Source organism: Rhineura floridana, chromosome 3 (assembly GCF_030035675.1).
Source record: "Rhineura floridana isolate rRhiFlo1 chromosome 3, rRhiFlo1.hap2, whole genome shotgun sequence".
NCBI classification, from domain to species: Eukaryota; Metazoa; Chordata; class Lepidosauria; order Squamata; family Rhineuridae; genus Rhineura; species Rhineura floridana.
Window position 1 is genome coordinate 76,099,249 of NC_084482.1, and position 16,244 is coordinate 76,115,492.

At 43.0% G+C, this 16,244-nt stretch overlaps 1 protein-coding gene across 15 annotated transcripts in view; it reads left to right on the forward strand.

The window, feature by feature from the left end:
• Window positions 1-16,244, forward strand: part of CACNA1A (calcium voltage-gated channel subunit alpha1 A) — a 360,598-nt gene that overhangs the window by 265,713 nt on the left and 78,641 nt on the right. For all 15 annotated transcript variants that reach the window (XR_009761364.1, XM_061616674.1, XM_061616687.1 and 12 more), the window contains 3 exons: window positions 198-362; window positions 707-817; window positions 2,939-3,022. Coding sequence is in view for 14 of the 15 variants with exons in the window: in XM_061616674.1 (XP_061472658.1) it covers window positions 198-362; window positions 707-817; window positions 2,939-3,022 (360 nt within the window). In the remaining variant the exon portion in view is untranslated. The remainder of the gene's footprint in view (window positions 1-197; window positions 363-706; window positions 818-2,938; window positions 3,023-16,244) is intronic.

Below are 16,244 nucleotides of genomic sequence, written 5' to 3' on the forward strand. Positions count from 1 at the left end.
GATTTTAGGCAGGAGCCTTTCCTAGCCCTATCTGGAGAAACCAAGGATTGAACCTGGGACCTTTTGCATGCAAAGCATGTGCTCTACCACTGAGCTACAGTAAGAATCCAAGCTTGTTTTTTAATCCTTGGCATCTTCTCTTCTGAAAAGGTTCCCTGAACCTTTTTCACTGCTATTCTTCTATTCTCTCTTCACAGCGAGCCTGCATTGACTTTGCCATCAGCGCCAAGCCACTCACCCGTCACATGCCTCAGAACAAGCAGAGCTTTCAGTACCGTATGTGGCAGTTTGTGGTTTCACCACCCTTTGAATACACCATTATGGCCATGATTGCCCTAAACACCATTGTCTTAATGATGAAAGTAAGTAGGAGAGGAGCTATGGGGTGTCCACCATCTGGGGTTTGCCCTGGCCATATAAAATAGGGCCGGTATGAATTCTGTACAGCTGGCTGAGCTATGCGGGTCTGAATACCATCATAATGGGCATTGTCCAGACCCATATTAGCCTGATCCCATTGATCTGTCCTTAACACTATTGGATAGCCTGACACTTAAGTAGAAATTGTTCTGGATTTTTACAGTACTACCTGAGGGATCTTACTTTGACCCTGGCCCTTTGCCACATTGTTCCAATCACCCCAGTGTCCTTATCCTAACTCTCTCCATCTTTTTCTTTCTCTTTCTTTTTCCCACTCCTTCAATAGTTCTATCATGCCACACCCTTATATGATTATCTACTAAAGATGTTCAACATGGTCTTCACTTCCCTGTTCTCCTTGGAGTGCATTCTAAAAATCATTGCCTTTGGATTGTTGGTAAGTGTCACTCTTGCTAAGCTTCATGAGAAATAATCATGAAGGCCTCCATACTACAAAGCATGAGAAACGTGACCCCCTTCCTCATGAAACGTGAAGGAATATATTGTAATTTTTTTTGTTTTGTTTTTAAAGAAATTTTGCATTTATTTAAAGCTTCTATCCCTCTACATGACTTAGCAGAGCTTTCAGGGCCCTCAAGCAGTACACTACTGGTGGAAGCATGGAAAGTAACAAACACCTCCCTTCACCGAAAATGAACAATACATCCACTGGAGGCCATGGAAATAAACTGGCACATTTACAAAGGAGTCTGAAAAAATATCCAAGACTAGAGCTTAGCTTCTCTTGCAGCAGGACTCTTAGCTTCCTGTATAGGAAGCTGCATATTATGCACATCCAACTCTAGTTAAACTCTGGCTTTTGTCCTGCACAAAAATGACTCTTAAAAGATTCAAAGTTGACACAATTTTGGCTGTTACTGTCATATCCCCATGACTTGGAGGTTATTACTTCTGGGTGGTGTTCAAACTTGAATGCTGCATCTGAAAAAAGAAAGGGGAAGCTCTAGAAGAGCATAAAACAATAAAACTATTCAAATGTCAGTTAATTGCTAGCTTCTTCTCCAACATGTATGTTCCATTCAAAGGGCCATTCAGGTTCAAGCTAAGAAGAATGGTATGCACTTTCAGTGTTAAGTCCAAGGTAAAGATCTTGCCTCTTATTTGAAAACCTTTATACTCGGGGGCCAAACTTTGGAGCAGAAACTCCATTGGCCTCTAAGGACTCTTAAAAGGAAAACAAAAACACCATAGGTTCAAGTGAACAATCACCTCTTATTGTTACAAACAATATTGTGAGAATAGCAGCATCAGGGAACCATGAATCTGGTCAGCACTGAAAGCTGATGCCCTCGGGCAGGGAGAAAAATAGCAAGAATACTAAAAGCAGGCATGTAAAGTGCTTTCTCGAGCATAGAAGTCGGCACTTGATAGTCCTTGGGACAAGGGCAATCCCCCAAGTTGCGCCATCTCACTTCCTACACCCCATCTCCCTGGTTGCCGACCTCAGAAGGTGTAAATGAGCAGTGTCTATAGCAATGGGATTCAGCAACAGATCACTTGGGGGTGTTAAAGATGGGGTCCTGGGGTGGCCTGTCACTCCCTACTTCTCCACTTAGCTTAAAGTGACCCTCAAACAATATTATAATTATTATTACTAGTAGCAGTAGTAGTAGTACTGCTACTACCACCACCATTTGGATTTCTTACCCTTTACCACAAGGTCCCAGGGCAAGTTACAACAGTATTAAAGTACAATATTTAAATGAGTTAAAACAATTTAAAACAAAACCTAGTTGCTGGCGAGGAGTCCTTCAAGAACTTATTTATTCCTGATCCTGACCCTTATTATTTGCTGTTCACTGGGATTTATAAGTGTGATTAATTCACTTAGTTTTTATCTCTGCCATTACTTAGTCAGGCTTTGGAGACAATTGGCATTCTGTCCTTAGAGGAACCCAGCTGACAAGTAGCATAGTCCCCAGGTGGAATTATATTAGGCTTGTGTGTGTTGTATTTATTTTTATAGATGTTAATGTGATTGTCCATGGAAATAAGCAGGAAAGGGAAAGATACATGATTGCTAGCTCCTTGTTTGAGAATCTCACAGCCCTTGGTCTCACTGGGCAATGGCGTTGCCTTAAGTGTTCACAGGGAGCATTTTGCAAGCAGATATATCTCATTTCTCATCCTGGGCTCACTGAGGTCTGTTTGTGGTTGGTGGAGGAAATCTCATGGGCCTCTGAGAATGTGAGCTCAGGTGTTTTCACCAACAAAAGTCCATGAGACAGGCCACTTTATCCCCATTTCAAGGAAAAAATGTGATTTAAAGAAGAACCCCCTAGCTAGTTGTTACATTTCTTTTTGCAATCCCCATCTTAAGAGCTGGAATGCACCTGAAAGGTAACAAGAGTATGGCTGGGGCTGGGGTGGGGGGAATAGACAAGGTGGATATTTCTCTGTTCTTGTTGCTGTTGCTTCCGTCGTGATTGAATGTTGTCACCTGTTTGCTGCTGTGTGGCTGTTCCTTTTCGTCCTTTGTTTTGTTCTTTCTTTATAGAATTATTTCCGTGATGCCTGGAATATCTTTGATTTTGTCACAGTTCTGGGTAGCATCACAGACATCTTAGTGACAGAGTTTGGGGTAAGTTCAAAACTGGTGGGGATGAAATTCTGGGGGTGGGAGGCATTCTGCAGGGAGTGGGAAGCAAGAACTGAAGCATGAGATTTTCGCCCCATTGAATTGAGTCCTTAACTAGTATAGGGGCTAGAGAATCTAGGGAGGGGCAGTAAAAGGCCCAATAGGCCTTAGTTAGTGGCCACCAACAATCAGAGGTGCAATTTTCCCTTTCTCCAGGAACAGATTCTCAAAAGTGATAATAACCACTCTCACATTTTTAATTACTCTTCAGTAAAAGATTTATATTTGTGCCAATGCTTGCTGTTGCTCAGCAAAAGATTTGCAACATGAAAGCCTTAACATTGGCATCTGTTCAGAATTGCTCGCATCAGATAGTTACTGGCATAAAGAAGCCAAAGTCACTCCAGTGTGATGTTTACAGCAGTGTTATCCCAGAATCCTTTTAATGAGAGTGTTATAAACATTGAATCCTTTCAGTGTGGCATTTGCCATCAGCTAAAAGCATAGGATAGCTTGACTGGGGGCCACTGTGTACTTTACAGTCAAAGTGTGGGTGCGTAAATTAAAAGAAAGAGTAACTACTCCAATTGTTCCAAACCTGAGGGCCAGAGCATTTTAGTGCGCCACAAGAGAACTGCTGGTGTGCCTCCAGAAACTGAATGATTAAGCCTTCTCCTTTAAGCCCAAAGTTGTTGCCCACAACAGAGGAGACTGTCCACTGCAACTCTACATCCTTCATTACTCTGTTATTGCCTCTTTCCAAGCAGCCTCTGCTGGGAATGTATAATCCTACCATGTTTCTCCATCAGATGTGATTAGATCAGTCAACCAGTCCTCAATGCAGAGAGAGAGCAAAATCACCTGCCCTTGGGGGAGACTGCATGTTACATCTCTGCACAAGTCACTGTTCTGGGTAGCTGTTCTTCCAATCAGGATGCATAACCAGAACAGTGACTCTCACAGAACACTACAGGTAGATTCCTCTGCAGGCAGGCAGTTCTTACTCTTACATATTTTAAACGTCAGTTTGGGGAGAGTATGAATGAGTGTGTCTCCCCTTTCCAGCATTTGGAAATAGTGATATACTCACTTCTGTTCCATAGCATATAAGGTGGTGACTACACATCACTTCTTTTCAATGTTTATACACCATAGGCATATGTGTCAGGGAACAAAAGGGAGCAGCCATGACCACCTGTAGTATGTTGAATTTCCAGAGTGTATTTGCAGTAGAAAAAAAAGAAAAAGAAAAAAAGCCATGTTATCAGGGTAAAAGCAGGTACACTGTAAATCTGCAATATGTACCTCCTTTTGCTGTAATGTGCGGAGTGGCCCTAAGTGGGATATGGATGGGCAAATCCAGAATCTCTTTATAGAAGGTGTTTCTAGAGGCAAACACCAGGGTGAATCTGAATCCAAATAGATAACATCATACAGCAGAGCTTGTCCTCATGACTTCCAAAGAAGAAGGTGTAAGGGCTGGCAGACTGTACTGAGTACTGACTTACTACACTGCAGCAACTGGGGTGCCCATCTCCCTGCAGAAATCCTCTGAATAAGCTTTGCTTCCATACATCCCCCAAGGACAGAGTTCAAGTTGCAAAAGGGGCTTGCAATCATCATTGATCCATTTTCCCCCTCCCAACCCTACCCAGCCTACAGAATGTGATATGTGGCTCGGAGAGGGGCATCTTGGGGCCAAACTGTGTGTGACTCAGAAGACCCATCATCAGATCTCCCAGTGTCTCTTTTTTTCTTCAAAGCAGCAGAAGAAGAGGGAGGGGCAATTGGGGAGGGATTCTAATATGAGAGGGGGAAATAACAATTCCCATTTTGTTTTTATTTATTTAGTAAAATGTATATACCACTCACTCAACAGAAAACCACTAAGAAGTTTATAAAAATATTAATTAAAAATACCAATGAAAGCAAATATTAAAAACAAGTTGACTTAATTTGTTATCAAAATATAAGTAAAAGCAATTTTAAAACAATTACCCATAATAAAATTACATGTTAAAATTACATGACTGGGTAGGCTTGCCGAAACAAAAAAGGTTTTAGCAGGCACTGAAAACAATACAACAAAGGTGGCAGCCTAAGTTCCAAAGAGTATAGGTGTTGCCACGCTGATGGATTGATTCCTTGCAAGTCCATCCTACTCCCATGAAGTTTTGGATTCAAAAGAAGGTCTCCCCTCCCTCTAAGCTACTGTTAGCCCCACTGGAAAAAAGGGCATCACGCATATTTTATTTGTCTTTTTTTTCCTTCCCTGGGTTAAAGCCAATTGAGGGGTGATTTCACTCAGCATGGAAAGAATTTCTCTCCTCTTATCTTGCTTCCTCAAACTGTTTCCCCAATCAAATGAGCAGCTTTGAAGAAAAGAAAAAGGCTTGGGGAGATTTGATCACAGATCTCCCATGTCACGTGTAGCTTAGCCCCCGGTGAGATGGGGAGCGAGTGGGGGAGGGGGAGATCGGAAAGGGAATCCTGAAATGGTACAGTGAAACAGAGCCCTGGAAAATTCATGGAAATGAACGACAGAAGGGCCTTACCTTTCAGAGGCCAATGTGCAATTTGAAGACATGCTTCCAGCATGAATAGACTAGGGAAACTGAGGCACCAAGCTTGGAAAGGCTTCCATAAGGTATATGGCACAACCAGGCATGGAGAGACTTCTTCCCAGTTGCCTGTGGTAACTGCAAAATTCTGCTGTCCTTTTTGTCCGTAGGGCTTTGATTATGTCAATCTTCTTGATCCTTGGTCTCGGGCAATACATATATATGCACAGCAAATTTCTGCTTAGTAAACTTATGGGGAAGGGGGAAAGTCTTTCCCAGAGAAAGTGCATACATGGCAGGCTACTTCCCTCTGATGGCAAAATGCCAGTGTGTATGTGTGCTACATGTGCACTACTAGAGCATTATTCACATACCCTTACAAGTAACGAGGGTGTCCTTAACTAAGCAAGAGTAGGCAGATAACATGCTGTACCTATCTTCTCTGTTGTGGTAAAGGTCAAGTTACTTCACTTCTTGAATGGAAACAAGAACGTATTAGTTCTTCACAAGTTTAAAGAACATCCATTCTTCCAGATCTCTCAGTATGGCATAGTGATTCGTTTCTGCATGATCCAAAGGGTTATTTAAGTTCACTTTGACAAAAGAAGAAGACCATTACCTATGTACTTTAGCTATGTACTCCGAATGCTTCAAGAGGGGATTGCAAAAACAAAGGTTGGTCTTGAGTGTCTTGTTAAAGCAAAATGTTGCAGTGTGGAGTGTTGCTGTTCAGCATTCCAGCCTCTTGGTTCTCCATCCTACCCCCATTTCTCGCCCCCCAACAGTCAGTTAACATTCTATGGCTATGGAGAATAGCCAGGGCCCATCCCAACTGAGTTTTGTCTGGGAGGGTGTATTCTGCAACATATCATTGACCCATTAATGGTGCATTCATGGTGGTTTTTTACTAGACCATCCACGTGTCTTTCTGCTCTTTTAGTTGTTCCATGATCCTTCCCCAGTATTATCAGATTATTACCCTCTGGAGGGGCACTCTTGCACGAGAGCACAACAAAAGCAGGACCGCCACCATCCCTGAGAACATTTGTGGTATAAAAAGTTCCAGGAATTCAGCAGGAAGCTATGGGACATGCACCATTTGGAAATGAAGTAGTATGCCCTCCTCGAAACTTTTGCAGGCATAAACAGTATTGAAAACGTAATTGCGTGTGACTGCCCCACAAATCTTAATGAATGCACAACAGAAAGGACATCTGGAGAGGCACAAAGTCTTTATTGGATTGTTTTAGGATGTTCCCACCCACCCACCCCTGTATAGGGTTTTTCCCCTCCTGAAGATTTTTTCTACCTCTGCAAACTTCAGGGTTCCCCTCAGTTTGCTGCTGATAAAAGGTAAAGTAAAGGTGTCCCCGCACTTATAGTGCGAGTCGTTTCCGACTCTTAGAGCGAGCTAGGCAGACCGTATATATGGGGTGGGATTGCCAGTTCCTTCCCCGGCCTTTCTTTACCCTCCAGCATGTGCTGGGTACTCATTTTACCGACCACAGATGGATGGAAGGCTGAGTGAACCTCGACCCCTTTTACCGGAGATTCGACTTCCTCCTTCCGTTGGAATCGAACTCCAGCCATGAGCAGAGCTTCGGCTACGTTACCGCCGCTTACCACTCTGCGCCACGGAGGTCTCCTGATACTTCTTCGTATATATAGCTGGTGCTGTTTTGGCTACACAAGCAACAACACTCATACCCTGAACACCGGAAATAGAAGGAATGTTCATATACCAATAGAAATTTCTCTTCAAACACATACACGTGTGCAAGCTGAAAACTGATGAGAGGCACATCTCAAGCTCCTAGAGCTGGTAGTGGTTTCCTTTTCATTTTTATAGCCCTCAGACCTCTCTGGTAACTCTGCTGGTTGTTATGTCACACAGTTCTAACATCTTGACTTTGGTAGTCAGATTAGCATTAAGCACTATGTGTCCATAACTATTTGCATACTTTTCAAGGGAAAAAATTAGGCCATATGTCAGCCAAAAAGGCCTTCCTGGCAGCATAGAAATTAAAAGCATCAAAATGAAACAATTCATCAATAAAATTTAAAAAATGTCAGTGTATCTATGTCTATATCTCTGTATATCTATAGATACACTAAACAACAAAATCGGGAGAAAGAACTGATCCAAACCAAAATCCTCATGAAACAAAAGTTTTCAGCAAGTGTCAGAATGCTAAATGGAGCAGGAACCAAGTGAATCTCTTAGGTGAGGGAATTCCAAAACCTGGGTGCCACTACTGAGAAAGCCCTGTCTTGTGTAACCACTAATTGCACTATGGTGGCAGGACAATAAGCTGGGCTGATTATCTCCACAGGTGGCCAGTTTCATGTGACAGAAGACAATTCTTTAAATGCTAGTCAAAGCACTGTTGCAGGGCCAGAGCAAGGCACTTTGCTGCCTGATATAGAACAACAAATGCCTGCCCCCATATTCCAAAGTCAAGGTGCATCATATCCAAAGCTGGCCAAGTTATTTTGACTCCTAAGGCAGAAAATAGCACATGTAAACTAGATAGGGTTTTATAAAGCATAATCAGCAGTTTGAATTGTGCTCTGAAGCAAAATAGGAGCTGGGTTTAACAGCAGTGAAGTTACATGATCCATGCCATAAGCTCCAGACAGCAATCTGGCTGTAGTATTCTGTACCCACTACAGTTTCCAAACATGTTTCAAACATAGTCCCATATAGAGCATGTTACAAAATGTTCAATTTGCATGTGAATAAGGTGGGTGTGGCAGTGGCCAGATCTGCCTTTTTAAAAATTTATTTATTATTTAGAATCGTAGAATCATAGAGTTGGAAGGGGCCTTGTAGGCCATCGAGTGCAACCCCCTGCTCGCAGCAGGAAATCCACTGCTAGAGCATCTCCCGCAGATAGCTGTCCAGCCTCTGCTTGAAGACATCCAGCGAAGGGGATCCCACCACCTCCCTAGGCAGTCGGTTCCATTGCCGAACTGCCCTTACTGTCAAGAAGTTCCTTCTAATGTCCAGTCTGAATCTATGCTCCTGCAACTTAAAACCATTAGACCTAGTCCTACCCTCTGGGGCAGCAGTGAACAAATCTGTACCCTCCTCTATGTAACAGCCCTTCAGGTACTTAAAGAGTATAATCATGTTGCCCCTCAGCCTTCTCTTCACCAGACTGAACATGCCAAGTTCCTTCAACCTTTCCTCATAAGACTTGTTCTCCATACCGGCTATCATCCTTGCCGCCCTCTTCTGAACCCGCTCTAACTTGTCTATATCTTTCTTAAAATGAGGCGCCCAGAACTGAACGCAGTATTCCAGATGAGGTCTGACTAATGCAGAGTATAGTGGGACTATTACTTCCCTCAACCTGGAAACTATAGCTCTGTTTATGCATCCCAAAACCGTGTTTGCCTTTTTTGCTGCAGCATCACACTGCTGGGTCATGTTCAACTTGCGATCCACTACAATTCCAAGGTCCTTCTCACACGCACTACTGCTAAACCGGGTATTTCCTATCCTGTACCCGTGCATTTTGTTTTTGTGGCCTAAATGCAGAATCCTGCATTTGTCTTTATTGAAAGTCATTTTATTAATTTCAGCCCAATTTCCTAGTCTATCCAGGTCCCTTTGGATTTTATTCCTGTCTTCCATTGTGTTAGCTATCCCTCCCAGTTTCGTATCATCCGCAAACTTCATAAGGCTTCCCTCCACCCCGTCATCTAAGTCATTGATAAAAATGTTGAAGAGTATCGACCCCAGGACAGAACCCTGTGGCATTCCACTTGAGTCCTCCTTCCAGTCCGAAGCAGAGCCACCGACGACCACTCTTTAATTTGTATCCCGCCCTTCCTCCCAGCGGGAGCCCAGGGTAGCAAACAAAAGTAGTAAAAACACTTTAAAACATCATAAAAACAGACCTTAAAATACATTAAAACAAAAAAACTTTAAAACATTTTTTAACAAAAGCTTTAGAAACATCTTAAAAAGGGTTAAAAACATATTGTTTAGGGGGAAAATGTTTTTTAAAAAAGTATTAAAAGCAATTCCAACACTGACGCAGACTGGGATAGGTCTTAACTTAAAAGGCTTGTTGAAAGAGGAAAGTCTTCAATAGGCGCTGAAAAGATAACAGAGATGGCGCCTATCTAATATTTAAGGGGAGGGAATTCCACAGGGTAGGTGCCACCACGCTAAAGGTCCATTTCCTATGTTATGCAGAATGGACCTCTTGATAAGATGGTATCTACAGGAGACCCTCACCTGCAGAGCATAGTGATTGACTGGGTATATAAGGGGTAAGATGGTCTTTCAGGTATCCTGGTCCCAAGCTGTATAGGGCTTTGTACACCAGAACTAGAACCTTGAACTTGGCCCGGTAGCAAATGGGCAGCCAGTGCAATTCTTTCAGCAGTGGGGTGACATGTTGGTGATACCCTGCCCTAGTGAGCAGTCTCTCCGCCACATTTTGCACCAGCTGCAACTTTTGGACCAACCTCAAGGGAAGCCCCACATAGAGTTCATTACAGTAATCCAGCCTGGAGATTACCAGTGTGTGGACAACAGTGGTCAGACTATCCCGGTCCAGAAACGGCCGTAGCTCTCTTATCAGCTGAAGCTGGTAAAAGGCACTCCTAGCCTTTTTCTTCTGTTAGGAAAGAGTGCAGCCAGTGCATTAGCCAAAGCTGTGCAAAGGCAGCCCTGTGCCTGGACACTGCCTGACTACCCAGTAGCAAAGTTTAGCCAAGGAGCACTCTGAAGCAGCAGCTTTGATCCTTCAGGGGAAGTGCTGCCTTATCCAAATTAGGCAGTATAGTAAACCCTGGACCAATTTTCCTGCTGATCAAAGTACTTTGGGTTACATCTCAGCTCACTAGCCCTATCCAGACAGTGATTCATTCCTTCTGCTATCCCACTTCACTTGCATAGAAAACAAGAAATAGCCTAAATCTCTGGATAACATCTCCCAACAATTTCACATAAATACCATGAGAGATGAGATAGGTCCTTGTGGGCCCCTAATGAGCACAGGACTGAACAACAGTCTCCCAAGACCATATTCTGAGCCCTGCTCTTCAGGTAGGGCTAGCACAAGTACAAGACAATGTTGCCTAGTCTCATCCCAGGCAGGTGGCCCATGGTTGGTAATATCGAAGGCCACTGAGAGGTCTAGCATCCCCACCCAGCTCCCAGCATAGGATATTCACCAAGGTAACTAAGGCAATTTTGGTTCCACAATCAGGTCTATAGCCAAACTGAAAAGAATAATGATAATGATTGTCATCCATGAATCCCTGGAGTTGGGTTGGCACTTCATGCTCAAGCACCTTGCTTAAAAATGGTAAATTTAACAGAGGCTGGTTGTCCAAAATGTTGGGAACCAAATAGGGCTTATTTAACAGTAATCTAACCATAGTTTCCTTTATGGGTGTTGGCACTGCATCCTCACTCAGACAAGCTTTCACAACTTCACGCACATAGCAAACCCACCCCTGACTGCTTTAATCAGCCAGGATGGGCAAGAGTTGAGAGAGCAAGTTGTCAACCACAGACCTCTAAGAATCCCATCCATGACCTCAGACTGCACAAGCTGAAAGGTATCCATAGCAATGGGACAAGCAAACACCAATGGAATCTCCCTGGGATCTACTCTACAAATGATATCAAGTCAGAGCAGATGCTAGCAACCTCATCTGCAAAGTGTCAACTTGGTCAGCAGGCTACCGTGAATTCCTCTTCATCATTTCAAGATATAAACTTCAAAAGCCCTCAGAAAAGTACTGCTGACCAACACTGTGCAGAGTCTGCAGACACAACAGTGGCAAATAAGGTTTCTATGCCACCATCACCATTATGGAGTAGGCCTTAACATGGGGCCTAGTCCAGGTTCAGTCACACTTTCCGTGAGTCTTCCTGCTGCAGTTTCATTATCTCACGTTTGCTAAAAAGCCAGGGAGGTGACTCTTGCAAGTCAGAGAGGGTATTTTGAAGCTGTTGCGCAAACCACCTGAGTACTTTTTCCCATTCCAGAGATCAACCAGGACTTCAACAGAACCTCCAGTCATGGTAACCCAGGAATTCATCGGGATCCATCAGTCTCTTGAGGGCAGAGCATCTTAATAGTTTTCCTTCCCTCACATGGAAGTAGAATAGGAGTCCTAGTGAATCTAAACCCTATCAGGTATCTGTCCATGACAAAGGAGTAATTTGAAACTTCTCTATTAACAAAGGCCTAATAGCCTACCCCTCACAAAATACTAAATCGATGTTATGTCTTGCATGATGTGTTTGATCAGCTATTAACTGAGACACCTATGGGTGATATGGGGGACATGAATCAGGAGCCCTCAACATGGATGCTGGAAGTCCCTAGGGCAATTATTCTAAAGGAGACCACCTCAGTCCATTCAGGCAGGGAGACTGTTGGGCAGTAGAGTGAGCAGGATATCAGCAGAATACCTCTCATCTCAAAGGCCCACATTAGGTCATACACTTGAATGTAGGAAATTGATGGACAGCTCGGCTAGAGAGAAGGACAGAATCATGACCGTCCATTATGATTCCATCTCTCCACTTACCATGGTTAAGTTGCAGCTGTACCAGAATACCTGGTGGACACAGTTGAGACAAGTTAACCACTCTTAGTTCATCTAACCAAGTCTCTGTAATGCAGTACAGGTCAGCTTGCTCATCCAGGATCAATCCTGGATGGAAAAGGTCTTATTTACTGACCAAGCATTCAGTACCAACACATAAGACTTCGTGGAATGCCAGGATACCACTAGCTGGAAGAAGAACTGGAATAGCAGGCTTTCAGTGTCTGATTTCCTCTCCCTGTAATGGCTTGCTCTCCCACCACTATCCAAGCACAGAACTTTCATCCACATGACAATGACAGAATATACAATTAATGGGCTTTCAAGTTATTTCTTTTCCATTATGAACTAGCAAGATTCATGCTACAACAGTAGTGGTTTACCTCTCATCCTGCAAAAGCCCTTGGACCCTTCCACTGGGAAGTACCTCTACTTTGAGGTACATCCTGTTGCACTTTGTGTGTTGTGGTCCAGTCATCAAAGAAGCTGCCATATGGAAATCACAACCACTTCATACTTTTGATGTCTTATGTTTTGCTCAAGTTTCTTGCCCCTGTATCCTGATTTTTGCTTAGCTAGGAAAGAAGAGGCAGTGTGATATTGCTGCTGGTTTTAAACAGGGGTGGGTGGGGGATAAAATACCGAGGAATAAGAAGCAAGTTAACTAATATGTCAAATGGAAGACTTACCTAAAATTCTACCATTCTGCTGACTGGATTAGTTGGCTACGAGTTACACATTTTATGAAACTAAGCTAACACTTTTCTTTAGGAGAATTGTTCCTATAATGGAAAAATAATTTGATAAATTAATGCTCAAATCTTGTTTATGAAAGATTGTGACAGGTAACTTGTACCTTAATGCCTGCATTTAAATTTATTTTCTAAAAACATCTGTTTTAACTGCAGAGCATTTAGAAAAATCACTCAGGAAAACCACCATTGACTTCTATTAACTGGATATATCTGACTTCTATCTATATAGGAGATAAAATCTGAGACCTTCCAGAGACAATACAAAACTTCCAGTATAAATAGGTATGAGCTCCTCATTGTGCTCCACATTCTGAATGGATCTCTTTCTGTAGTGCAAGTTTTACAACCATCAATACCATTTCAGGTTATTATGCCTTTTGTCAGCCTTGCATCTTCGGGCCAAACTAGACCTGATGTGGGAGATTCATGATCAGGATCTTCCACAGTTTGGATTTTTGTTTTGTTTTTACTAATTAGCAGAGTCCTATATGGGGAAGGCCCATATGGGAAGTGGTTTTCCCAGTCTCAGTTCCCACCAGCCTCCAAAACTGCTTTTAGTTCAGGGAGAGGGGGCAGTACAGGCATGTATATGGAACATGCCTGACACCGACATAAGAATGCTGCAGTCACCCAAAGAAACTTTAAAGTGAACTAATACAGGCAACCTGCTTAGAACATAGTAGGGATTTCTGCCCTGTGGTTGCTTGCGTATTTGTTTTACTACAAATGTGGTGTACATTTCTTCTGCCACAAATTTATATGTGTGTGGTCTTTTCCAAGCAGTGAGACTTTCACACATTTCCAGTGTGGCTGGATGGGCATTCATTTGGCTGTTCAAAGAGGAAATGAAAGTTGCCTACAAGTAGCTTGAATTAGAGGGGGCCTTCCTGTAATTGTACCTGGCCTTCCTTTGACTGCCCCAAACCCTTTGAACACTGTAACTTTATACATAAAGCATTTATCTGAGCATTTGCCACACTGAAAGAAGATGGAAAGACTGGAGTGCTCCCACAGGTATCACTTTTTAGAAGGTGGTAGTCTAAGTGCACATGGTGCTTAGACTCAAAGATGTGACCTCCCAGATGGGTTTTGAAGAACTGTGATGGTAAGTAACTTTCATTCCTAGTACTGACCCTACCATTGACTCGTGGAAGTGTATATTCCAATATGTGCCTCAGTTTCCCTCACTCACCCACCTCCCAGAATATGGAGGGTCAGCACCAGTTCTGTTTATGCTGGAAACCTGGAAGTAAAAACATACATGCATACATTTTGGCTATGAAGTTTCAGAATACTAAGGTCATGGGTTCCCTAAATTTTGGATAGTCAGGAAAAAGGGATGAGTGTGGGAGAAGGGTGGGCTATATGTCTCCTTCCCCAGGGCTATGTCTGATATATAATGACTGTGTCTTTTGTCTTATCTTCTTTCCATGCTGTCTCTTTATATTGTTCAATTTTGGCGCAACACCTTCTGAAAATGTCATCCAATCAAAATGCACTATGAAAAATCCATCTGTCCATCCATGAACTGGTCTGTGTGTCCATGCCAATTAATATTTCTGAACTTCCTTCCCTGATCCCTCTCCCATCACCAAAAATGAAATCACTGCCTACTGCCTTTCTCCGTTTGCTGGTTGGAACTCAATTTGCGGTATTAAAACACCCAACCTTCCCTGACCACCTCTGATCCTCTCCATCTCAACATTTGCATCTAGGATCCGGTTGGTTTGATTACTTTCTCAAGCCTAAGTGCCTTACATTAATGAAGAGCATCTTCTTGGCGCATTGCATGATCTTTTGGGCCAAAGATGCCTGCAGTTTACTGGCCAGCTTGCTCTTTCAGTTCCCATCTCCACCCCTTTTTGTGTCTCTTGTTTATCCTATTCAGATTCACATATTGTTTCCAGTGACCCTATAATAAGGATATGGTGTAGTAATACGTCAGCCTTGGTGATGCCAGTCTCTAAAGAGTTGGATCCATTTAATCTGAGATCTGCTTTGGGATGGATAAGCCTTCTGGAGGGATACTGAGGTAGACAGATAGCTGTATCTGCAAATGGCTAGGTTCTGACCTAGGTCCATTGTCAGTTGCTATCTAGGGGAAATGTTGGGATGGGATCACAACACACATGTTCTCTACTTGATGACATCCTATACCTGATGACAATTTGCATGGGTGCAGCAGCCATCACAGATCAAGCACCAAAGATTTTTTGCATATTATCTGGCATCCCCTCCAAACATAACATTTTTTTCAGTGGATGTTCAGAGGCCGAAAGAATACTTAAAAAGAATACTTGCCTTTGTCATTACCCCTTTGGACAGGTAGAGAAAAACCCTGCACAATAAAATACACCCAGCTTCATGCTACACACACAAGCATGCCCTCTCACTCAAAGCTACCAACTTTTAACCTTCCCTTAACACAAGCAACTTTTGCTGGGTATCCACGTATAACCTATAACACAACATGCACAAACACATCCCCTCATAACAATACACATGGTCTTACTCGAAGGTCCTCTCACTGATGCTAAGATGAGTTTTGCATATGGAGAGTAACTCAAGTGTTCTGAGTTGTGGGTGCCATTTGCCTGACCTGCAGGTGTGTATTTATCTAAGTAGCAGGCTTTTACTGTGTGTTTAAATCACTGAGACTTAAGACTTAGTAAAATCAGAAAAAGCTACTTTATTTATAAAAATACATGGTAGATAGGAAAGGCATACCTAGTTCTAACTAACTAGCTAAGTTGGAGGCGCAATGCCCAGATGTGGGTATTGACCTCATGGCTCAGGAGAGAGAGCAGACAAAGATGTCTCCTCTCTCCTCAGACAGTGGAAGAAGACGACAAAGGAAGGAGGGGCAGGTCAGCTTCCCTGAGCATATCAGTTTACAGCGGAAGGAAGTTGGGTAGAGAAGAGCACAGGGTAAAGGTAGGCTAGCCTAGCCAGCTGGAGGACCCTAACTCTGTCTTCCTTCTGGAATACAAACAAAAGAACCCAAACAGGAGTTGCTGTTGCCACACTTCCAACAAGATCCTCTGTATACACTCAACCATGCACACCCATCCCCTGAATTGATAAAAATCTTACAAAAAGAAAGCAGAGAGTAGGAATAAACGGACAGTTCTCCCAATGGAGGGCTGTAGAAAGTGGAGTCCCTCAAGGATCGGTATTGGGACCTGTACTTTTCAACTTGTTCATTAATGACCTAGAATTAGGAGTGAGCAGTGAAGTGGCCAAGTTTGCTGACGACACTAAATTGTTCAGGATTGTTAAAACAAAAAGGGATTGCGAAGAGCTCCAAAAAGACCTCTCCAAACTGAG